This window comes from Triturus cristatus, chromosome 10, assembly GCF_964204655.1.
Source record: "Triturus cristatus chromosome 10, aTriCri1.1, whole genome shotgun sequence".
Taxonomy (NCBI): Eukaryota; Metazoa; Chordata; class Amphibia; order Caudata; family Salamandridae; genus Triturus; species Triturus cristatus.
The window spans coordinates 881,681,082-881,707,040 of NC_140593.1; the positions used below are offsets into that span (position 1 = coordinate 881,681,082).

Below are 25,959 nucleotides of genomic sequence, written 5' to 3' on the forward strand. Positions count from 1 at the left end.
TTTTTTTTTTTTAAATAAATTTGATTAAAGAAAGAGAAGAAAAAAAAAATGAAGAATAAAAATTTGAATGAAAATGAGAAACGTGACTTCTCTCTTTTTTTTAAAAAATAAAGCAACTTGTATAAGACAGGTAATGTTGCTTGCCACACGAATAAAGTTGTCAAAATTAATCACTGTATCCGAAACTAGACCAATCCAAGATGGCGGCTAAAACGCGTGACATCATCACGCTCCCAGCATGCTTTGCTGACTTGGAATCTTCCGTGAGAAGGAAAGCGCGTAATCCAGATAATGTAAAAGATGGTTCCAGACAAGAACGCTGCGGCTAGAGCTAGCTCGAGCAGGTGAGTGTGGCTTTATATTTTTTTAAACATAAGAACGTAACCGCTACAATCTCCGCAGCATATACACGCCAGTATTTCCGTCAAAAATTTCCCAATTTGGTGAAACACACTGCCGCAGGCGCGATCAAAGCGCAGGACGATTCCACACACTGCCGCAGGCGCGATCAAGGCGCAAGACGATTTCACACACTGCCGCAGGCGCAATCAAAGCGCAAAACAGTTTCACACCGTGCAGACCACAAAGAAAATGTGATAGGCACAAGTATCAACTACTCCACAACGCCACTTCAAAAACGATCAAACAGCCGCAGGTGCAATCAGAAGCACATAGCATTAATACCTTGAAAGCGTCTTCACTAGTGAACGCTGTCCTCCTCTGACTCCCAGTCGTCGCCAGTGTGAAGTAAGCACAAGATTCACAACAGGTGGATTCCAGGTAGATTTATTCCATCAGAGAAGACAACTTAAACAACCACACAGGACAGACTCTAACTGCTAATGAACTGTCAACCCATCATGGAACCTAGAACCCTAGTGATACAATAACACTCCATCATAGAACATAACCACAGATAACATGGACACTACAGTAATCCTGTGGGATGTCCTAGGAAATCACGTCACAAAAGAAGCTTCGGGTCCATAGTGATAGGCAGGTCTGTCATGTGACTCGAGAAGTGTCTTAGTGCAGAACAGGGGATTTCCCTTTTTAAGGACAGTTCCCCTCACACACCAGAGGTGTCATGCTTCATCATGGGGGTACCTCCTCGAGACCTAGACCTCACACGGGCTACAACCCCCTCTCTGCGAAGGAGGAGCTCAGGGATGTTTTTTGAAAGGGAGGATGGATGTATTAAAACCCCATGAGAGCTTGGTGTGATGAAAAAAATGCAGTGGTGTAATTTAAGTGGTTAAAACTGGCTACAGGGTCAGCTATTAAGTAACTTTTATTCAGCTGCCCGGTGTCAGGATTAAAAACAGGTGCCAGAATTCAATGCCACTGTATTTTTACAAGACCAACATGTTTCAGCCTATCAGACCTAGAATAGTGTCATGGGTTTCTTCAGGGTCGGTAATGTAGCTACTGCTACAAATAGTCGAGTTTATACGTGAAAAACAAGGAAAAAACACGTGATAGGTGAATGACACACTACTGAACCAGGGAGTTTTCTGTTCAGTATGTTCAACGTATACCCACTCTGGGTATATGGAGTTCACCACATCTGTTCCTGCTTCTTAGCCATATGGTACGTGTGCCACTACCGTCAAATGTGCAGTCCGTCGTGGGAGCGCTCGTCCAGGAACAGGAGCACATCCTTATGTAACAGCTGTAAAGACGTGTAAACTTGAATAAAGAGAATAAAAAAATAAAAAAAATAAACCCTTCTTATAAATTCAGATGAAAAAAAGCTACCTCAACTCAGGATCTTATGTGGTCGATATCAGACTTTTTTTTTTTTTTTACTGATGCCACCCTCAGCCATCTATTGATGGAGGTAGCTCTACGTCAAAGAAGTCTTACATGGCCAGTGTCATCGACACAATCCAATCAAGAGCCTCCCCTCCCTGGGAGACTTACATTATATGTCCATGTAGAAGAAAAGTGAATTTGTTTGACTTCAGGGACCCCTCGAGCCAAGCGTTCTGAATATTGAGCCCCAATCTGGGCAGAATACGTCCACTCGCGGGGCTGAACCTGTTCAAGGCAGCGCATCACAATGGGGTTGTAGCCGCTCTACTTAAATCGCAAAACCACTAGACCGAAGATGGCCTTAGGAAGAGGGGTGCCAGCAGGACATTTTTTCATTTTCAGTATCTCTTCAGACATGTCTAGCTGGTGCTTATCGCGTTGTTATGCTAAATAACTGCTCCACAGGTGGGTGCCATATCTAGCACTGAGAAGCATCCAAGAGTACTACTGTCCATGCGCCCCGGGGCCAGTAAATCTTGCCAGAATGATTTACTGCCCATATAGGGTTGCCAACCTTTGCCTCAGAAAAATACTGTCTATTTGTTCATGCTGTAAAACTCTGCAAAGACCTGGACATGATACTTAAATAGAGCTTTATATAAATTTTTGATCATTTTCAATATGGCCTTTCTGTCTTTGTTTACTTTATTAGTCAGAGATCATTGTCCGCTCTAGAACACATTTTAAATTACTTCCCTCGTATGTTTACTTTAAAGGATGTACTGGTAAAAGGGGGAAAAAACGCTTTCAGTGATTTTCCTAATTTTTGCACTGGCTCTGACTTTACAATAATGGCCACACCGGTAAAAAACTGGCCCGGTGACAACCTTATGCCCATGAGCAAATTAAGATTTGTAGTTTTCCTTGTTTTAGATGGTCCTTGGATTAATGAGATGCATTAGATTGAAAGATCCTTGTAACTTTCAAGACCCCCTCATGACTAATCTGCCCATAGGTAGATATTTCAGGCAGAGTGAACAGTCCTGTTACTTTATGTTATGATTGGATTTTGTATGTAGTACAGTGCTGCCATTACACATCCTTTCAGCTGTGGGTGCTGTCTGCTGTCTTGTTTAGCTCTGTGCTATTGGTATTCCTCCAAGAGGCTTATGAGCGGTGAGGGAGGTTGAGTCTTGTGATCTTCTCAACTCCCCACTTGAGTAGATTTCATTTAATTTGTGACCCCAGAGTAGCTCTCCCAGTCTGGACCTTGGCTTGTAGTTCGTCTTGTATCAGTTATGGGTTCTTGTCTGGTGGGGTCAGTGTTTCGCCCCATGTGTAATTATTACTCCCTGTCTCTCTGTCCCCTGTTGTTAACTCCAGGTCTCAGTGTTGATTTTGTTTTTAGTCATGGGGTACGACAGGTACAGGAATGAAGCGTGACCGCTTCCCTTTGCCACAGTTAGGCTTCTTGTCTTCCCGTTGCCATGCTAGTGTTGCAGTAGTGATGTTCGGATCTTCCTGTCCCTAACTCATGATCTTCCTCTGTTTTCTCTGACTGTGTCTTTCTGTCTTAGTGTCTTTGTATTCACGTTTTTAGTTTATCTCTGTTCCTATTGCTTGGTTTCCCATTCCCTTCTCTTTCTGTGTCCATGTCATTGTGCGTGTTTCTCTTTGCGCATGCCAAAATGTCCCTCGCCAGATGTGGTGTCATTCAGTCCTCATGCTGTTGACAGTTGCTTGTCCGAATTTCATGGTCTTCACATCCTAGTATCAGAGTCCATGTCTCTAGTTCCCGTTATCAGTGTTCACATCTTCTTAACTGGAACCAGTTTTCTAAGTGCCTTTGTGTAAAAAAAAAAAAAAACAAGCATTGACATAGCCAATAGGCCTCGCCTTTGGGACCTTATAAGTGTTTAGCCATGCAACAGTTGCATAACTAAATACTTATAAGGTCCCAAAAGTGAGACCTATTGGCTATGCCAAGCGGCCGTGCTGCCACGAAAGTGAAAGTGATCGCGATCAAACATCAAAGCGGTTGTGCGGCCGCGAAAGTGATTGTAATCGCGGTCAAGCGCGGTGTACGCACCCGCGCACGTGCACTGTAGCTCTAGGCTGGCCTGGTAGCACTTTTTGGAGCCCTCTCAATATGTCTCGCCAGACCAGCGCATGCGCTGGGTCAGGCGAGACCTAAAAAAGGGACCACCCAATGGAATCTTAGGTGTGATTTGAGGCCTGGAATCACTGAATTGCCTCTTTATATTTGAGTGTCGACTATGGACGTACATCTCTATGCAAAGCTGTTTGTATCTGCCAGCGTGACTGCATTTTGATGAGAACCTGGTTGCTCTCATGTTGAAATGAGTCTCTCACTTAAGAGTGCCACCTTTCTAAGTGGCCTTCATTTAAAAATACAGGCCAGGCTAGTAAAAAACGGCCATGTAGCAAACCTACAGAGTCTTACTTCATGCGTGTCAGGGCTATGCTCCACAGTAACTTACTATAAACCTCCGTCATGTTCTGAGCCTTGGTATTTGCAAACACTGCAGAACCTCCTTGGAACAGAAGAATGGGGTCATAGATCACCTACTCTGTCCTCCTACTTTTTCTGAAGATCCTACTCCGGCATGTTGCTGATGTGCCATTTTTGAAGGGAGCTTCCGATTCGCGAACACCTTCTTCTTGTGGTTCTGAGTCTCCTGTTGCTTTGACCCTTATGCAAAAATCACTACTTTAGATTCTTTTAAATGTTTTCTCATGTTGCAATGTTTTCGTTTTTATTCCTCATATTCCTGTTATGTTCTACTTTTAACGTGAAACATACTCTTGCCTCCTTGAGAAGAAGGTGTCTGTATTTGAATGTAATACAATGACTTGGGAACTCCAAAGTAGGTCTAAATTGTTTCTGAAATGTATCTTCAACCTTCCTAGCTTGTTTCTCTAATGCTATTAGTCAGGCTCTCCTCATTCAAAGCTAAGTATGCACACTTCAGGTTGTAACATCAGTTTTTCCATTTTGTCTCTTCTAGGGAGATTAAGTTGAGGAACTATACACCTGAAGATGAGATCCTGAAACGGAGGCAAGTGCCACAGGCAAAGCCAGCTTCAGGTAGGTGTTGCATGGAGGTGCAGAAGGGTTGGTTGTGCTTGCTTATATGTCATACTTGTGTTTAGTAGTCTAAGGTGTAAACCTGGAGACTTTGAGGAGTATCATAAATGGGAAGATTGAAGAATAAACTGCATGGAAGGCCTGATGTGTTTTCACGGTGTAACGCCCTGAACGTCTCAGGATCGTTTAACAGACACGATAATGAGAACGCAACCACTTGTGAAGGTTTAGTTATTTTAATGAAGGCAAAAACAATACAAGGAATAAACAAAGGTTATAGTCACTGGAATCCTCCAGGCTAAGTACGTTACCAGCCCACAGCACGGATGGTCCTAACCGTCCTCTGCATATACGCCGATCCCGGCGTATGCCAACAGAGGGCAGAAATGAAATGGCTGACTATGCCAATCGGTAGGCTGTGAGGGGCACGAAGAGTGTTGGGGAGAATCGAGGAGTCAGGGAAACACCCAGCCGGGGTTCTCTACCTGAAGGGAGCAGCCGCTCAACCTCTTCCTCAGACTGCACCGGGACGCGGAGTCACCTCCTGGTGATGCGTCACCGATACCCCAATCACAAGCAAAGAAGACTGAACCGAGAGCAGCCGCTCGATCGATCCTGTGGACTTCCGAGTCTGTAACGCGGCAAACACCTCCTGGTGTGCGTTACAGCTGGCAGTCCCTGTATCTCTGGTCGGGCTGGGAGTTACGACTCCAACCAGCAAAAGCGCCACTGCGCTTTGACTCAGCCGAGTCAAAAAGCGAAGCTCAATGGTTATCCGGTAGAGCTTCCGGGTCCTTCACAGGTGACGATGGGGCAAGACACGGCCCAGGGAGTAACGACTCGACCTACCTCCGTTCTTGCCTTACTGGAGCACCACTCCGGAACACTGCTCTTCACTAAGCAGGTACGTCGGTGTAAACACAATATCCGACAGCGTTGTACCTCCCGGTTCCTCCCTTTATAGGGCGTGTTTTCCTTGAGTTATGTAACAGCTCTCCTGTTTACATAAGGGCGTGTTTTCCTTGAGTTATGTAACAGCTCTCCTGTTTACATAAGGGCGTGTTTTCCTTGAGTTATGTAACAGCTCTCCTGTTTACATAACCTCTCAACCGCTAAGCATCCTGGGAGATGTAGTCCGTTTTCGCTGGTTACCGTTTTCCTCCCCTCGCATGACAGGAATTCTTGACACACGGCTATAGGAAATGGTGGAGTGTAAGATCCAATAAATGAGAGGTGTGAGGCATATCATGGACCGATGGCCTGGAGCAGCTGTGCATGAGAAGCCTTACATTTCAGTGTCTGTTGAGGGCCAAGATTTGATGAAAACCCAAAGAACATTGTGTGTGGATCTACTAAGGGGATGGTCTGCATGGATAAGAGGCTTAAGGTTAGAGGAATGTCAGTTACAGCTTGATGGAGGTATATCTGACATATGCAGATGGGGTGTTTACCTAAATTATTTATTTTAGCGCAAGAACAGGAGCATTTGACAAGATACTCAGTACAAAGGTCTTGATCAATTTGGAAGCTTAATGTAAAAGGGACTGGAGCTGTGAAAAAATGTGATTGAGTCACAGAATAAGACACAGCGTTCATCTGTTACATATATTCATATTGACATGTTTACAGTTGCTCAGGACTGAGGCAGTGACTGGGGCAGATAGATCAAGGATGCAGAAATGGTGAGGTTACCCTTTCTTTTTAGGTCTCGCCTGACCCAGCGCATGCGCTGGTCTGGCGAGACTTATTGAGAGGGCTCCAAAAAGTGCTACCATGCCAGCCTAGAGCTACAGTGCATGTGCGCGGGCCGCGCTTTACCGCAATTACTTTCACTTTCACGGCCGCTTTGATGTTTGATCGTGATCGCGATCACTTTCACTTTGGCGGCCGCATGGCCGCTTTGCATAGTCAATAGTTCTCGCTTTTGGGACCTTATAAGTATTTAGTTATGCAACTGTTGCATGGCTAAACACTTATAAGGTCCCAAAGGCGAGACCTATTGGCTATGCCAATGCTTGTTTCAAGTGTGAGAAGGAGCAAAACCTGGCTAGTTCAGTTGCAAGTGAATTCTAGTGGAGAGGTCCCAGTATGTTGGTTAACTGGAATTTTGTGGGGTTTTGGTCTGAGTAATAGGTTTGAGTAGGAGCGAAGTTGTAGGGAGGTGTACCTGACCAGAATGCCCTCCAGGTGCTGGTGACTGGTCTGCAGCTGGCTGAGGAGATGAGGAAAAGAGATGAGGTTTTGGTTGATGGCTGTCTCACTTGGTGATGGTGGTTGGAGACAGGAGTATAAGGAGGCTTTTCAGAGTCCTCGTGGTGAGGTTCAGTCCTTTCTCCAGCGGTGACTGTTATAACAACCTCACTTGTTGAGTACGAGGGATCGGGTTTGTGAATCTTTATTATGTTGATCTTGCCAGCAGTATGTGAGGCATTTAAACAGGATTCAAGGCGCATGATGTCATTGAAGCATCTGCCAAGTTTTGGTGCTGAAAATGTCGCGCGGTGGGCCTATCCAGCAGACAGAATGTTGGGTGTGTAAGGGATATGTGGACTGATTTTGCTGGTGAATATATTATTACTGTCTGCCGAGTTCAGCATGAGGGAGCATAGCACCGTTCAGCATCTGACTGCCTCACAGCACCTGAAGTTGGGATGTGAAATACAGTGAGGAACAGAAGATCCTGGTTTCATTAGCATTAAGGTGATAGAAGAGGTAGGATGATGCCAAAAGACATAGTTTAAAGAGGCAACTGTAGAGAGTCTTGGACAGGGCCTCTTGGGACACCAAGACTTATAGGAAGCAGTGGTAGAGTAAAGATCAATAAGAAACGGAGACAGGTGTGCCAGAAAGGTAAGAGGACAACCAATCAAGTACGTTGGCTGTAATACTGAACCTGAAAAGAGTGGATAGCAGAGTCTAGTGATCAACAGTATCCAACGCCACATAAAAGGCGAGTGGTATAGGGATAGCAGAGAGGCGTTCTGGTGAGCTACGGTAAATGGACGTCTCTGTTCGAGTGCGTACTTTCCAGAAGTTCCACGCGCTATAGTGGTTGGACCTGCGTTTGCACCCTAGGCTAATTGCCAAGGACAGATGGGTCATGAAGCCTGACTATTGCTTCATGGTGCGAGGAGGATTCCCAATGATGAAGCATGCCACCATTGGTGGGTGAGGGAAACCGTCCTTAAAAGGATACCCCCCCCCCCTGTAAGCTAGCCCCCATTTTTTCAGTTTCGCACCTCATTAGACCAGAGGGCCCTGTGTGTATTGAGCTACAGTATCTACATGTGAGAAATAGGACCGGTGGGACCGGTGGAGTGAATTGCTTTGAAGTCTAATTTAAAACAGTTTAAGAGGTTGCAAAGAACAGAAATTAGATGTGGCGGTTTAAAAAACAAATGTCAACGTTTTGGGGGGAAATGGACAATAATTAGGGTGCGTTTGCTTTATTAGAAGGAGTAAGGTCACAGCTGTCTCAAAGGTGACAGAGTAATTGCCTGAGGATGAATTAGACTGAGACGTCCAGCAAAGCAATACATAAGATGTGAGACCTAGGGGTCTCAAGATATGGGAACTAAAGGGGTAGGCTGGTGTGCAAGAGGGGTTAGCTGGTTTAAGAAGGGATATGAATTTGCCGGAGATTTGGGTGGTGGCATAGAAAACTTTTTGGCGCCAATGTAAGGCAGAAGATGAATGAGGTGGGGGAGCCAGTAAGAGAGTAGTGAGGGTCCAGTGTGAGGGTAGGCCTGATGATTGTGATTTAGGAAGAAAAACAGAGGGCAATGTGTGATGCCGAGAGATGAGACTCCATAATTGTTCCACAAGTTGAGAAGAGAAGGCAGTTTCTGTTGGCTAGTTGTTCAGGATGTGAACGTGGAACAGAGACTGTGTCTTGATAGACTAATTTAGCGGTGTCCCATGCTGGTATGAGAATGTTCAGGCCTGGTTTATCATTCATGTACTCAGTAGTCCTAGTCATGCATAATTTGCGAAGAAGGGCGTACATTTCAATTTTCATAGAGTGGCTGCTGGGAGTGATCAAGGACTGCAGCTGGTGGAAACCGGGGTAAAGGGACTTACAGGGGAGTGGGAGTTCAAAGCTTCCCTCAGTGTGTCATTGAATTTGTCAAATGAGGTTGAGCAATGCAATGGTTCGACATTGCATGCAGTTTGGTGAGGGATAAAGGTATTTCTTTAGGAGGTGGGAGATGTGGGTGAGGATGTGGCACATTTTAGAAAATGTGTGTGGCATAGTTGAGTGCTTGTTGCTCAAGTTAATGTGCATATGTGGCCTGTCACAGTGACTCGCTTTCTATGCAGAAGATGGGAAATCTGTCCTTTATATTCCAATGTCAGACGGGGAACGTCCCCTGAAAATACATAATCCGTATAGCTCGTCTCCTGTGTCTATTCTGGAACCTGACTATGGTGTCCTACGCTGACGACACGCAGCTGGCGGTTGCAATAAGTGGGGCATCCGACCTTGAGGCTGCTAAGTTTCGTGAGGGAATTAGCTCAGTGGCCCGGTGGATGACTGATAACTGCCTACAATTGAATGCCAAAAAAACTGAGGTTCTCATTGTTGGCAGGCAGAGTCATCTTTGGGGCGATCATTGGTGGCCGTCTGAGCTTGGCCCAACTCCTCTTCCTGTCACCGAGGTAAAAAATCTAGGGGTTTGGCTGGATTCAAAACTTAGTTTTGTCTCCCACACGAAGAAAACCGCTGCCATGTGTTTTGGGACTCTTCGTAGACTTAGACCCATTCTCAAATTTTTTGATGATCCAACCAGACAGCTTATTGTACAAGCCACAATCTTGTCTAGGTTGGATTATGCGAGTTCTCTTTTGCTGGGAGCCAATGTGGCCGAACTTTCCAGACTCCAACATGTTCAAAACGCTGCCGCCAGGGCTCTGGTTGGGTTGCCGAGATTTTGTTCGGCCAAAAAAACTATCCATAAACTTCATTGGCTCCCCGTTGTTCAGAGGATTCAGTTCAAATCTTTGTCTTTCGTTTAAAATCTTGAAGCATTCTTCTCCCCAGATATTGGATCATTTTATTTTACCGTATGTACCTCCACGGTCTCTAAGATCTTCAGGGCTTCACCTGGTCACAGTTCCACGTTTTAAGAGGGCCAGAGCCGGTGGCCGCTCTTTTAGATTACTTGCTGCTAGGCTATGGAACTCTCTTCCTGTTCATATCCGTGCCATTGATGAACTGATAGTCTTCAGGAAGGCCATCAAAACCTTCCTCTTTCCTTTGGACTTGTAAGAGCTGTTATGGCCGTGTTCCCTGATACTGCTTGTTGTTCGGTTTCTTTTGTCCATTATAGCGCCGGGACGCCCCGTTGCTGGGGCAGCTGTGCGCTCTACAAATCCGGACAACATAACATAACATATTCCTAATATTTCAAAGTGTGTACTTTCCCACAAGAAGAGTAGTGGTAATCCTTATATGATGCTGGGCTCCATTTATACCAGGGTATGGCAACCAGTCGATCACGAGCTACCAGTAGCTTGCCGACACCTTGTGAGTAGCTTGTGGCCTGACATCTATTTAAGTACCCTTTGTTATTCTGCATTATAAGTAAACGAGGGCTATCTTTATTATTTACTTTAATTTAAGGCCTCTTGCCCACCTTCACCCAAACCTTTACAATGTCTCAAATTAGCCTTTCTGTCAGGAATCCCCTCCCGCACATGGATTCCCTCCCACGATGCCACTTCCGTGAACCTGGTGCGCTTGGAGGAGAGCGGACTACAACTCCCAGAATTCCCTCCGGCAACAATTGCCTTTTGCCACTCAAGTGTTCTGGTTACATAACACCAAGGGAAACGCCTAGTTTTCATGTTATGCAACTCAAGAGTTCTGGTTGCATAACACCAAGGGGAACGCCTAGTTTTCATGTTATGCAACTGAAGAGTTCTGGTTACATAACACCAAGGGTAACGCCTAGTTTTCCTGTTATGCAACTCAAAAGTCATGGTTATACAACGCCGAGAGTACTACTTAAGGAGAAGATCACTGGGACTCGGCGTCGGATATTCTGATCTTTGCCGGAGTACCTGGTTGAGGTACACGGACCCGTTGGTGAGTTGAGCGGCGGAAGGAACATTCTGAGGAGCGGAGGAGAGGTGCTGGCGTGTGCTTCCTGCCCGTGTCCTGTCCCGTTCTGAGAGCCGTATTCAATATGTAACGTCCTGGCTTTCTCGGGGTTGGGACAAACAGACGACGGACCAGAGAAATGGAGGTTTAAGGATGATTTAATAAACAGATAAACAACTACAGACAACAAAGAATACCGGTACTGGAATCACCAGTTAAAGTACGATACCCATTCACAGCTCGTCTAACCGTCCTCCGCATGCACACCGGACCCGGTATGCTCCAACGGAGGGCACAGTGCTAAGCAGTGGCCGACAATGCCACTCGACCGCTGTGAAGGGTAGTTCCAAGGTTGTGGAATCTACGGGGGGCACGTGGGAGTCACCCGGCCGGGCTCTCTACCACCTGGGAACAGCCCCTCTACTCCAAGCGCACCAGGTTCACGGAAGTGGCATCGTGGGAGGGAATCCATGTGCGGGAGGGGATTCCTGACACTTTCTGAGGCGGGGCAAGGTTGGGTTACGTGAGAGCTGAAAGCCCAGCTTGAGCAGTGTTATTCTGCCCACCGGGAGCTGCGTCACTTCCTTTTAGCTGATAGGCATCCTACACTGCCAGGATAGTGCCCGGGGCTGAAAGAAATGTAATGCCCTTCCCGCTGCTTGTGAATAAAATAAGCATCAGGTAGCCCTCTTTAGGTTGAGCCTGGTCAACGCATGTGCTGCTCTGCGACGCAAGCTGTATTGGAGTATGTACTTGAAGACCCACCCACTCTCCGCCCATATTTGTCATTGGCTTATGTCATTGTCCTTCGTAAATGCTGGTTTCTGATCGGTAAATAAGTTTGCTAGTCCCTTCTTAGTACCACCTTGTAATCTTTTGTAACCTCCCATGAGGACTGGCCCTTTTACTTTGGTTGTTACACAGTATGTCTTATTTACTCTGTAAGCACTAATTTCTCTCTTACTACAGGCACGGGATGCTTTCCTGCAACATTCAGCACTCCATACTATGGTTTCACTTTAATAGTGGCTTCGGACCTTTCTTTAGACACGGCTAGTCTAAAGAAAGGGGCGTGACCTCTATTAACGTGAAAGCCAGCATGGGGCACTTGTAAACAACAGGCATTTGTAATGCAATAGGTCTCGCTTTTTAGAAACTTTTAGTGCCCCACTGAGATCCATCGAATGACACTGCATTCTAAAACAGAGAGATTTCTTCCTGCCGCACATTCTGAAAACGTAGTGGATGTTACGAGAAGAGACTCTCGCAATACATGTAGTTAAAATGTGTAACTGCATGGCTTTTCATTTAGAAGACTCAACAAACGGATCCCCTTCAAGCTCTTGAATGACCTGAGTTGAGTTATAGTCACAGGACAAAACAAATGATCTCTTGACTGGGGGAGAATGTCTGCATTGTCAGCATTCCGTCCATCATTTGTTTGTTGTAACGCTTTTCGCCCTAAGTGGGATGGGTATTCCCAGACGTGGGACCCGTGCTCACTATGCCACTGGAGTCAAGCTATCCTGGCTGATGACGGCTGATAGCCAGAAACCGGTCCTAGGATGCTTGATTCCGGTCCAGGGAAGACATGGCTTGGCAGTTCGGGCTGGACTGTTCCCATGAGGCACAGGGTCAAGACTGATTTGCATATGGCCATGTCTGAACTGGGGTGGCGTAGTGGGCAAAAGAACGATGGATTTAACCCAGATCTCTTGACTGGGGGAGAATGTCTGCATTGTCAGCATTCCGTCCATCATTTGTTTGTTGTAACGCTTTTTGCCCTAAGTGGGATGGGTATTCCCAGACGTGGGACCCGTGCTCACTATGCCACTGGAGTCAAGCTATCCTGGCTGATGACGGCTGATAGCCAGAAACCGGTCCTAGGATGCTTGATTCCGGTCCAGGGAAGACATGGCTTGGCAGTTCGGGCTGGACTGTTCCCATGAGGTACAGGGTCAAGACTGATTTGCATATGGCCATGTCTGAACTGGGGTGGCGTAGTGGGCAAAAGAACGATGGATTTAACCCAGATCTCTTGACTGGGGGAGAATGTCTGCATTGTCAGCATTCCGTCCATCATTTGTTTGTTGTAACGCTTTTCGCCCTAAGTGGGATGGGTATTCCCAGACGTGGGACCCGTGCTCACTATGCCACTGGAGTCAAGCTATCCTGGCTGATGACGGCTGATAGCCAGAAACCGGTCCTAGGATGCTTGATTCCGGTCCAGGGAAGACATGGCTTGGCAGTTCGGGCTGGACTGTTCCTATGAGGCACAGGGTCAAGACTGATTTGCATATGGCCATGTCTGAACTGGGGTGGCGTAGTGGGCAAAAGAACGATGGATTTAACCCAGATCTCTTGACTGGGGGAGAATGTCTGCATTGTCAGCATTCCGTCCATCATTTGTTTGTTGTAACGCTTTTCGCCCTAAGTGGGATGGGTATTCCCAGACGTGGGACCCGTGCTCACTATGCCACTGGAGTCAAGCTATCCTGGCTGATGACGGCTGATAGCCAGAAACCGGTCCTAGGATGCTTGATTCCGGTCCAGGGAAGACATGGCTTGGCAGTTCGGGCTGGACTGTTCCCATGAGGCACAGGGTCAAGACTGATTTGCATATGGCCATGTCTGAACTGGGGTGGCGTAGTGGGCAAAAGAACGATGGATTTAACCCAGATCTCTTGACTGGGGGAGAATGTCTGCATTGTCAGCATTCCGTCCATCATTTGTTTGTTGTAACGCTTTTCGCCCTAAGTGGGATGGGTATTCCCAGACGTGGGACCCGTGCTCACTATGCCACTGGAGTCAAGCTATCCTGGCTGATGACGGCTGATAGCCAGAAACCGGTCCTAGGATGCTTGATTCCGGTCCAGGGAAGACATGGCTTGGCAGTTCGGGCTGGACTGTTCCCATGAGGCACAGGGTCAAGACTGATTTGCATATGGCCATGTCTGAACTGGGGTGGCGTAGTGGGCAAAAAAACGATGGATTTAACCCAGATCTCTTGACTGGGGGAGAATGTCTGCATTGTCAGCATTCCGTCCATCATTTGTTTGTTGTGGACCTTTGAAGGATGACAGACAAATTAGGCCCTGATGGAATTCAAACCTGTCCCTGTAGATCTCTTGGTGGAACTTAAGCCAATGGAGGCGTCCCACCAACCTACAGGAGCACTCTACATCCCACAGCATTATTTGCAACAGGAGCATTTTAAACCTGGGGTGCGTGTTGTACACTTTAGTGCGTGTGAACGGGAGAGGTTCAATAGAGAATGGAGACATGCATTTAGAACAGTACTGCACAGGAGTCTGCCAAATCCCTTTCACTTAGTTACATTACTTACCTTACTGTTTGAGAATACTGGATGCCATACGATATATATAGATATGACAAAATGTATATGCTATGACACAATGCAACCAATAAAAACAAGTACAAATAAAAAGGCGCACCTGCAGGCTACACACATTCACATTTGAATGAATATGAAAGTAATGGAATTCGCACAGAATCACACAACTTTTTGGTCAAGTGTGAAGCTGTGATTCAAGCACAAGTCTACAATTTGAAAGATTGGACCTCAAGCCACCAGGCCACTTTTCCGGGCGTTGGGAGATGGTGTCGGAGGAAGTGTAAATGTGACTGATGGATCAGCACTTGGTTGTTTTCCATCTGCCTTTCCTCCACAAGCTAGTGTTGCACACGATCTAAGGGGCATGTAACACCTTTTTCATATTAATCAGTAATTCAAGATTTCAAATGGAAGGAAATGCTAAAACGCGCACATCATATGAATTGAAAACGCCATAGAAATTGTGCTAAAAGTGTGCATGAAGAGTAAAGGCTTCAGACACTTTTATATGTAACAGTAGAATAGGATGGAAGGTCTTTAAGAGGGATTGCCAGCAATGGGACCCTGAGGCCTGTGTTTTGGCCACACCTTCCCCGCACTACAGGTGGAGGCTGGGGAACACGGGGCAAGCAGGTACGGCCGGCATGGCTTGTGGGAGGGGGGTTGCAGGGGGGTTTATAAGAAAGAAAAAAAAAAGCTTACCTTTAGGCCGGGTCCAGCGTCTTCTCTGCTCCTGCTCTCCTGAGTCCAACAGGAACGGGAAGCAGACAGCCAGGCCAGGCTCCCTCCCCTAAGCCAGTCACAATGTTGCAATGCAGCGTTGTGATTTGTCTGAGCGCCGTTACACGGCACTCAGCCAGGGGCTGGAGGGGTGGATTCATGGAGAAAGGGAAAGTGCGCATGACTAGTTTGGGCGGCCCGAGAGGGCCGACCAAACAGTCACGGCGCACTCGTGAGTGGGCAAACCCCTACTGCCCTGCTACGTTAGCAGAGCAGAGAAGCCCCACCCACCCACAAAAAAAACATAAAATGGGAATAACTAAAAGTTATTACCATTTTATGTTTTTGCTTCTCGCATTGCGAGAAAGCAGTGGGGCGACGCTCCTCCGCGTAGTGGAGGAGCTGCCCCTGGGGTCAAGGTACAAGACGAACAGCCTGAGAGGGCAAGCAACAAGATGGACAGCTGGAGGAGGGCAAAGAGAGGGCAAGCAACAAGACGGACAGCGGCTAGGGGCAAGCATCTACACAGAGGGGGCTAGTAACAACATGGAGGGGGCACGGAGGGGGTCAAGCAACAACATGGACAGCCAGTGGAGTCAAGCAACAGCATGGACAGCAGGAAGGGCAAGCAACAATGCAGAGGGGTACAAAGGCATTAGGTAAGAAAGAGCGACATGCGGGGCAATAAAAGCACATGAGGGAGATAGTCTTTTGAAGTATTCAATAGGAGTGCATGTGTTTGCAAACATACAAAAAATAGATCCAAAAGCTTGAGCAGTGGAAGGACGCAAGTAATTGGGCCATGCTTCATGGGTGAAAGAACATATGGTAAGCAATGGGCAGCAGTTGCTTGGCGTTTAGTAGCTCTGGATCACTGACATAATATCAATTACCAAAATATTCCCGTACACAAATATCGACACATAAATATCGATGTCAAAAATATCGACATCTTCTCTTTATAATGTAAAATATAAAAATATTTTTAAAATATCAATGTAAAAAAATCAATTTACAAAATATCTTTTTTTTATATATAAAAAAGAATGTTAAATAAATGAAATAATAAAATTAACCTTAAAAACATTATTTAAATGTAATGTATATTTTACCAAAAATAATAAATGTAATTCAAAAAATGTAAACATACCTATATAAAATGTAATTTATATATGTTTGTTTACTTTAAAAAAATAAACTAATAATTTACATTTATTTTAAAATGTAATAAATATATACAAATTTACTACTATATATATATATATATATTCACTGAAAAAACCATAGGTTTCACACATGTTATAGTTAGCTGGACATTTTACTGATAAAAAACCAATGAAATTCCCCCGTTATAGTTACTGTAGGCAACTATAACTCACGCGACCGCAATCCTCTGCTGATGCTAATACTGTATTTAGACACTTATTTGCCCATGTCTTCTTCCATTAAATTTTAGCTATACATATATTACAAATATTTTTTTTTCATAAAGACACATATGTCATCAGCAGAGGATTACGGTCGCGTGAGTTATAGTTGCCTACAGTAACTATAACGGGGGAATTTCATTGGTTTTTTATCAGTAAAATGTCCAGCTAACTATAACATGTGTGAAACCTATGGTTTTTTCAGTGAATTTGTACGGTTTTTTAAATGCTAAGTTACTTTACGCCATTTGTGGCGTGCGCGCCCACTTAACGCAGTTCGTTCCATGCACGCACGGTGCGCTTCGCGCACCGTGCGCGCACAGTGAGCACGCGGTGCGCTTCGCGCACCGCGTGCCCACATTACGCTAGAAGGGCCATGAACGCACGATGCGCTTCGCGCACCGTGCGCACATGGAGGACATATGATGAGCAAACTCTTAAATCTGCTTTTCATTTATTTATTTTTATTTTTTTTACCGTACGCTTACCGTAAGCTTACGGTACGCGTACCCCGTGATTTTTTTTAAAATCAATAAATGTTTTTTTTGTACTTTTCTGTCCTTCTTTGACCCCCTTACAAATGTTAGGGGGTCTGTAACTCTCCTCATTGCCCCCTTTCCTTGTTTTCTCTGTTTTTTTTCTGAGTGAAACACACAAAATGGCGGCCGCCGCTTCCTGGTTTCGGCCGATTCGAATGTTTACTAAGATCTATGGGCCAATCAGAATCTCCTTCGCGCACGCCATGTTTCTTCCGTACGCTTACCGTAAGCTTACCGTACGCGTACCCCGTGATTTTTTTTAAAAATCAATAAATGTTTGTTTTGTACTTTACAGTCCTTCTTTGACCCCCTCACAAATGTAAGGGGGTCTGTAACTCTCCTCATTGCCCCCTTTTCTTGTTTTCACTCTTTTTTTTTCAGAGTGAAACACAGAAAATGGCGGCCGCCGCTTCCTGGTTTCGGCCGATTCGAATGTTTACTAAGATCTAAGAGCCAATCAGAATCGCGCTCGCGCACGCCACCGTACGCTTACCGTAAGCGTACGGTAAGCGTACCGTAAGCGGGCTCAGATATATATATTGATTTAAAGGCTATTTTCTCAGAATCTACTGAACAGATTTACACCAAACCTACAAAAGGCACTTCCTTGACCTAGGGACTACCTCTCTGCCAAATTTTGAGTAATTCTGTTCAGCCGTTCGGGCTGTAGCTCGTTCTAAAGGTCCTATGGAAAAATGCATGGGAAAAACGCGTTTTGGGACCCCCCTTTTATCTCAGCCCCCGCTTGACGGATCCCCCCGAGACTTTCAGGGTAGGAGCGGAGCGTAGCGCCCCACCTATTTTGAGAAATTCGCGAGGATTCGTCGACCGGCGCCAAAGTTATTCAAAATAGAATGTTGAGGTTTTCCTATGGAAACGTGGTCCTAACTATAACTACCTACTGGCGACCGCCAGTAGGTAATATATATATATATATATATATATATATATATATATATATATTATCTACTGGCGGTCGCCAGTAGATAGTTATAGTTAGGACCGAGTTCCCATAGGAAATCTGAAAATTCTATTTTGAATAACTTTGGCGCCGGTTGACTTATCTTCGTGAAATTTTCAAAACTAATGGGGCGCTCCGCTCCGTTCCTACCCTGAAAGTCTCGGGGTGATTCGTCAAGTGGGGGCTGAGAAAAAAGGGGGGTCCCAAAACGCGTTTTCCCCATGCATTTTCCCATAGGACCTTTAGTCGAAGGTACAGCCCGAACGGCTGAACAGAATTACTTGAAATTTGGCAAAGAGGTAGTCCTCAGGTCAGGCATGTGCCTTTTGCTTAAATGGTGTAAATCCGTTCAGTAGTTCCTGAGAAAATCAAAAGTAAAATCATATATATATCTGGGCGGAGCCTAACCACACATCTCATCGTGAGATCTGATTGGCTGTCAGCACTTCATCCAAGAAGTGTTGGCAGCCATCTTGGGACCAATATACATGATAGCACCTCATTAAAAAGCATTGCAGTTAATAGAAGGTTTTAAGACTTTAGGTGGTTTATAAATAATTTGTTGATGGTACCATACTCATTTTAGGAATTGTGGTGTGTTCTAAGGTGATTTTACCATGTGAAAAAGCCTTCTGCTGTGATATCATGAATCATGTTTGAGAGAAAACTATTTTCTCATGCTTTTCCCACAGAGGTTTGGAAGGTGATCTATAAGCTAACTGAGAGCATATTTTCTGTAAACTCACATTATCTTTCTCAGTCATGTGAGAATGAAGTCTGACATTCTCAGTAAAACATGTACATCCAACAAGGGCAGAGACTGTCAGTTGATTCCTTTGTGTTCTACTGCAGCTTCCCAGAGTGGTCTAAGGAACAACTAGAGCGCTAACAGTCCTACTTATGACAAACGTATGGCACAGCTGAAGCCATCTTGGTTGGAATAAAGTGGTAATTCTTAAAACATTTAATTTAAAAAGGAACACAATGAGGGGGTTCATTTTGCCATAGAAAGTATGATTAGTGCTGCAGAAAGAAAAATTAGGGCACATTTTGAGTGACTTCTCAAATCCTCTTCTATTTCATTAAAAAATTCTGACATGCAGACTGAAACATGCACTTTCAATACCAGCAGCAGACTTCCCTGGTGAGCAGTAGCTTTACTACAGTGATCTAATAAGCAACTAGAGTGCTAACATTCTGAATTTATGGCAAATTTGTGACACATCTGAATGCCTTCTTGATGGAATCAAAGTAAAAAACTGAAAGTCTTTCCTACTGAGGAGACTGTAGTAAATGAGGAAATTAGCAAACATCATAACAAATAAGTCTCCCAAATTGGCCACCAGAGACAAAAGAGCCCAAATGTAGCCCAAATATCACCCAGATGTAGCCCAAGTATAGCCCAATGACAGAATGTCCCAGAGTGTTCCAACGAACAACTAGAACGCTAACAGTCTTACTTATGACAAAAGTATGGCACACCTGAAGCCATCTTGAATGGAATAAAGTGGTAACACTTAAAACATTTAATGTACAAAGGAACACAATGAGGGGATTCATTTTGCCATAGAAATTATGATTAGTGCTGCAGAAAGAAAAATTAGGGCACATTTTGACTTCTCAAATCCTCTTCTCTGTCATACAAAAATTCTGACATGCAGACTGAAACATGCACTTTGAATACCAGCAGCAGACTTCCCTGGTGAGCAGTAGTTTTACTACAGTGATCTAATGAGCAACTAGAGTGCTAACATTCAGAATTTATGGCAAATGCAGCACAAATATCACCCAGATGTAGCCCACATGTAGCCCAATGACAGAAGTGTGCAAAACACTTATTTTTTGTGTATTTGCAGTTTTATATAGTGCAGACTTGTCAGGTATTGGAATGCTTTACCTACCTGAGCATTGGTTACATCACACAAGATCAAATTCATTTTGGTTGTAGACATGGGGAGATTAACTGATTTGACCACAATCACAGAATGTTGAGCTGAAGCAGAAACTCCAACCTGGTTCCCCAGTTGCAAAGTCTGCAGCTCTGGAAGTAACACCACATCCTCTCGCCAAGGTGTAACATTTAATCAAGCGGTCAACTGGATAAAAAAACATAAAGATTACAAATAATTTAAAAGTTCTTTGTCGCTATTTGAAAACTCAGAAAATATGTCCTCATTTTAGTTTTTTAGAGCACTAACCATAATTTTGATGCAAATAAGACCCTCTCATATATGTAATTTCTAAAGGAAATACTCTAGGTATTACAGTTTTGATTACATCAAGATGACGTCAGGCGTTCCACACTTTTGTAATAAATATAGAATGTTAACAATCTAGTTGTTCATTGGGATACTGTTGAGAGGCAGAGGCCAGGGGCACGGACTCTGAAAATTGAAGGCAGGTAGTAGAGTGCAGAGGCAACAATTTGACCACACTGGCCAGGCAGGAAGGGCAGTGGCAGTACAACAGACTATGGAGGGCAGTGGAAAGGGGGGCAGGGGCAACAAACCAACAATACAGGACTGGCAAGAGAGGCTGTGGCAATATAATAGACCATTGTGGGCAGAACGAAGAGGCAGTGGTAGTACAACCATACATGCCAACAGACCCGTTTCAGCCAGGAAACGTCCAATGTTTTTAAGCTCCAATGGGCTTTATTTGATCTGTCTCCTGTCTACAATCTCCTCTTTTTCAATGTAACTCAAAGGGGAAAATCAATACCCCAGTTTTTTTTCAAAATCTCCCTCTTACCAAGTTCAAAATGTTCGCAAGTATGGTACATTGAATCATGGTAGGCAGGAGGAATTGGGGTAGGGACATGGACTCGGATAACAGAGGACAGGAGGGACATGGAGAGATGCACCAAACTGACCCTACAGGGCAGGCATCAGGGTTTGCAGCAGCACAATACACCACACAGCGCATGTGGGACGGGAGTACAGCACAACAATCCATAGAAAGCAATAGGGAGGGAACAGGACCATGCACATGGACAACAGAGAACAGATGGGAAAGAGGCAATGGTAGCTAGCTGACCATAATGGACAGACAGGAGAGAAGGCTGCAGCATAACAGACCATAAAGGGCAGGAGGGATGGATCAGGGGCATTACAATGGAACAGACAAGCCAGGAGGGAGGGAATATGGGTCTGCACATGGAAACAGAGGGCTGGGGGCAAGGTGGCAGGGCAGGAGCAGCAAGATGACCATGGAGGTCAGGCAGGATGGGCACTAGAAACAAGACACACCATGGAGAGCAACAATGAGACTATGGTGGCATACACACAGACCATGGAGAGAAGGTGGGAGGGGCAGCTAGCGGACCACACAGGGAAGGTGGGAGGGGCCATGACAGCACAGAAGACCATGCATGGCAAGCGGGAGGGTTAGTGGCAGCACAATGGCTATGATGGGCAAGAACGAGGGTGCAGGGGCATGCACAAAGGACCATGGAGGTTAGAAGGGAGGGTCAGGACCTGGGCACAGACAAGAGAGTTCAGGGGAAGGGGCCTCACAACAGACCGCGCGGGGCAGGCAGGAGGAGCAGTTGCAGCACAACAGATCAGGGGGGGGCAGAAGGGAGTGGCAGTAAAATGGACCATGGAGGACAGGAGGAAGGGGATAGGGGCATGGCATGTGGACAGGCAGGGTGGAGGTGGCAGGGACAGGTTACAGTCATCTGACAATGCTAGGCAGGTGGGAGGGGAGTGGCAGCTCAACAGAACACTCAGAGTAGATAGGAGTGGCAGGTCCATGGAACATAGTGGGCAAAAAGGATGGAGCAGGGGCATGCACAAAGACATCGGAGGGCAGGGGGAAGGAGAATAGGGGCAGCAAGCTAAGCACAGAGGCTAAGCAGGAGGTCAATGATGGGCCATAGAATTGGGCAATGGAGGGCAGGAGGAGTGGACTGGTACATCATGCTAAATGGAGGGCAGTGGCAGCACATCAGACCATGCATGGCAGGAGGGAGGAGGCTAGTCCATGGATTCAGACAACAGAGGATAGGGAGGAGGTGGATGGGGCAGCAAGCTAACTGTTCAAAGAAGGTGGGTATTAGGAACTTTATTGTTTTTAAAATGTGTGTCTGTGCGAACTACTTAAAATATGAACAAGTATGCAGCATAATCTCACTTTTATTCAGGAAGAAGAGGACCTTTGTGACTGTGACTCCGGGCTCACTTGGCAGAAACACCCCCTGACCCTCCACCCCCATCGCAAAATGTAATGCCCGTGAAAAGGGTAGATGGACGCAGTGTTATATAGAACATAGTCCTGAGAGCACGATTGAAAATGAAAACTAGATGTTGTATATGGTATAAACTATGCACCAAAAAGTGTGATATAAGATGAACCGGGGCGTGAAATATAATATGCAATACATTGTGCGCAATGACAGATTCATTGGAGAGCGGGAGATAGCATAGTCACTAGCGCGTGCTATGCGATATGCGCCTTGGAGTGTAATATGCACAGGGCAGTGTTGTGTAACATAACTAGTCTCTAAAGTTGTAATATAAAATATGTGCTGGGAAGTGTAACGTTGCATATGCACTGTGACAAAGATATGGATCCCAGATTGTAATATGTATGGCATAGCGCTGTGCGTTATAACATACACATCGAGGAAGGCACGTTAGATGGGGCAATAAAACCCGTGCGAAGGCAAGTGTGGCATGACATATTCACGGGGTGGTGTTACAGTGCACATGGTCATAGCATACGCACTAGCTGGTGGAATACAACACAGAGGTGTGAGGCAATCGGCGGGCACTGGTGGGTGTAACACAGCATTGGGCTCAGCCAGGAGCACGCTGTGACTCTCAAGTGAGGTTCGTCTCCTTTCCAGAGAGTAAAATAAAAAGTATTACACATCCGGCGGTGGATGTGTTTTTTATTAACCGTGAGGGGGGTTTCTTGCATAGTTTGGTCTAATTTTTGTCGAATCCCCTTTGAATGGCTTGGTGTGCGTGTATATTAAATGTGCCTGTCAATAGCTACCCATGTTTGTATAAATAAACGACAAGGGTGTCTACTTGGAGAGGGCCCACCGGCGGGGGCGCAGGGATTAGGCACGGTAGGGCGTCAGACACGTCAGAGCTTCACTAGCGGTGTAAATACATTCCATGTGGATTCATTCTATGCGTAGTCGCCTTTTAATGAATATCACGCAAATCGTCATGGTGATCGGTACATACGGTTTGTCCAGCATGTCCTAGGTGTTTCTATAAATATATATATTTTTAAAATAATAAAAAACAAAGGCCGGCCCCGGGGGATGGGGTCCCTGCAGCCATAAGTGGCCTGAGGAGGGGGGCAACGCAGCCCCCTCCTAAAGAATTTAAATTTTAAAAAGGCCATGACCCGGGGGTTGGGGTCCCAGGGGCCGATTAAGGCCTTGGGAGGGCCAAATTTATTTTTTTCAACAAAAAAAAATTAGGGTGCAGGCCCTGGGGGATGGGGTCCCCAGGGCCAGTAAATTAGAAAAAGAAGGGGGGCCACACAGCCCTCCTTCTTAAAAAAATAAAATAAATAAAAGACCGGCATCGCGCTGGAGGCCACGCCGCCTCCTTGCAGCACTCTGCAAACGCGCCCCCTTGCCGGTTGTAAGTTAGGCAATTAGTTCCCCTTCAATACTGAGGGTCCCTGCGGGCCAACTAGCCCAACAGGTATCTCCAGTGTGTGCCAGAGAGCTGCGTTGCAGACAGGTGTTCTGAGGCCACGCCCCTTTTTACACCTCTATGCAACGCAGCTCTGTGGCACTTACTGGAGGTACCTAGTGGGCTAGTTTGACCCTAGGGACCCTTAGGATTCAAGGGGACTTAGTCTCTCAACTTAGAACGGCCACAGGGCGCGTTTACACAGTGGTGAAGGGAGGGGACGGGGCCTGAGGTGACATGTGCAAACGCCCTGTGGCGCGTTTTAAGTTGGGGAAATAATTCCCTTTCAATCCTGAGGGACCCTGGGGGCCAACTAGCCCACCAGGTGCTTCCAGTAAGTGCCACTGCTCTGCGTTGCAGAGAGGTGGTGCAGGCCGTGCCCCTTTTTACACCTCTCTGCAATGGCGCTTACTGGACGTACCTAGTGGGCTATTTCGCCCCTAGGGATCCTCAGGATTCAAGGGGACTTAATCTCCCAACTAAAAACAGCCACAGGGCGTGTTCACACAGTGGTGAAGGGAGGGGACGGGGCCTAAGTTTACGTGTGCAAACAAGCCCTATGGTGCGTTTTAAGTTGGGGAAATAATTCCCCTTCAATCCTGACGGCCCCTGGGGGCTAACTAGCTCACCAGGTGCTTCCAGTAAGTGCCACTGAGCTGCGTTGCAGAGAGGTGGTCCAGGCCATGCCACTTTTTACACCTCTCTGCAACGCAGCTCTGTGGCGCATACTGGAGGTACCTAGTGGGCTAGTTGGACCCTAGGGACCCTCAGGATTCAAATGAACTTAATCTCCCAACTAAAAACGGCCACAGGGCGTGTTTACACAGTGGTGAAGGGAGGGGACGGGGCCTGTTAACGTGTGCAAACAAGCCCTGTGGCGCGTTTTAAGTTGGGGAAATAATTCCCCTTCAATCGTGAGGGACCCTGGGGGCCAACTAGCCCACCAGGTGCTTCCAGTAAGCACCACTCCGCTGCGTTGCAGAGAAGTGGTCTAGGCCGTGCCCCTTTTTACATCTCTCTGCAACGCAGCTCTGTGGCCCTTACTGGAGGTACCTAGTGGTCTAGTTGGACCCTAGGGACCCTCAGGATTCAAGGGGACTTAATCTCCCAACTTAAAACGGCCACAGGGCGTGTTTACACAGTGGGGAAGTGAGGGGACGGGGCCTGAGGTGACTTGTGCAAACACGCCCTGTGGCGCGTTTTAAGAGGTAGTTTTAATCCCCTGCCCTATTATATGCTAGGGGCTTACAGAGGAGGTCATGCTGATCACAGGGGGACCCCAACGCATAGTGTTCCATAGTGTGTGTAGGTGTTTTCACTGTATTCTGAGTGTCTTTTAACATAGCACTGGCTCTAGGACTGGTTAGTCAGACTCAGTTACCCCCACTATCTGTCTGAAAAAGTTGAGGGTACAGGATGATTTTGCAACAAGGCTTCTTTCTGCTCTTCTGTTTGTTCTTTCTGCACGTTATCCTTCTTCCTGCACTTTTCTTCGTCTTTGAGGACTTCTGTTGCTTTTTTCTGCATTTCTTGTTTTTCTTTCTGTGCGTTTTTTCTTCTTTCTTCGCATGTCCTATCTCTGTAAGCATAGTTAGAAATTAGCATTTAAAAAACCTTTGAAATTCACTGAAAAAAACATAGGTTTCAGGCACGTTATAGTTAGGAATTAGCATTTTAAAAACCTTAGAAATTCACTGAAAAAACCATAGGTTTCAGGGGCGTTATAGTTAGATGGACTTTTCACTCGCACAAAACCATTGAAATTCCCCCGTTATAGTTAGTTCAGCTAACTATAACTCGTGCGCCCGCAATGCACTGCTGATGACGTCACATATTGCATCACTCATGACATGGTTAGTGACATCACTCATGACATCACTGATGACATCTCAAATGACATACTAATGACATCACTGATGACATCATCCTTGTGATAGAGTGGCAGACCTCCTCTTCCCCTAATATAACCTCTGATACACACATTAAAAAATAGAAACTACAATGTTCAAAACAATGGACATACCAATACCAGTTACAACAACCTATTCAGTAATTCTAAGATCCCATACACATCCACTCATTCACCAACAGTCCTATACAGTCACTCATACATGTACTCACTCATCATATGTACTCACACACCTATACATCCTGTTACACAACGCCACTCATCCATAGAGTTACTCACACACATAGTCACTCATGCTAATAAAGAATCAAACATCCATTTACTTGCATATACAGTTATACACACACCACCACACTTACTTCTACACATACTTAGTCTTTTAAACAATCACTTATAGAAACACATACTTATTCATACAGGA

The 25,959-nt window shown here is 45.8% G+C and overlaps 1 protein-coding gene across 1 annotated transcript in view; it reads left to right on the plus strand.

Annotated features, from left to right (window-relative positions):
• The window catches only part of CCDC12 (coiled-coil domain containing 12), a 384,158-nt gene that overhangs the window by 322,796 nt on the left and 35,403 nt on the right, over nucleotides 1-25,959 (plus strand). Inside the window, exon 3 of the mRNA XM_085628558.1 lies at nucleotides 4,785-4,864. Coding sequence (XP_085484684.1) covers nucleotides 4,785-4,864 — 80 coding nt within the window. The remainder of the gene's footprint in view (nucleotides 1-4,784; nucleotides 4,865-25,959) is intronic.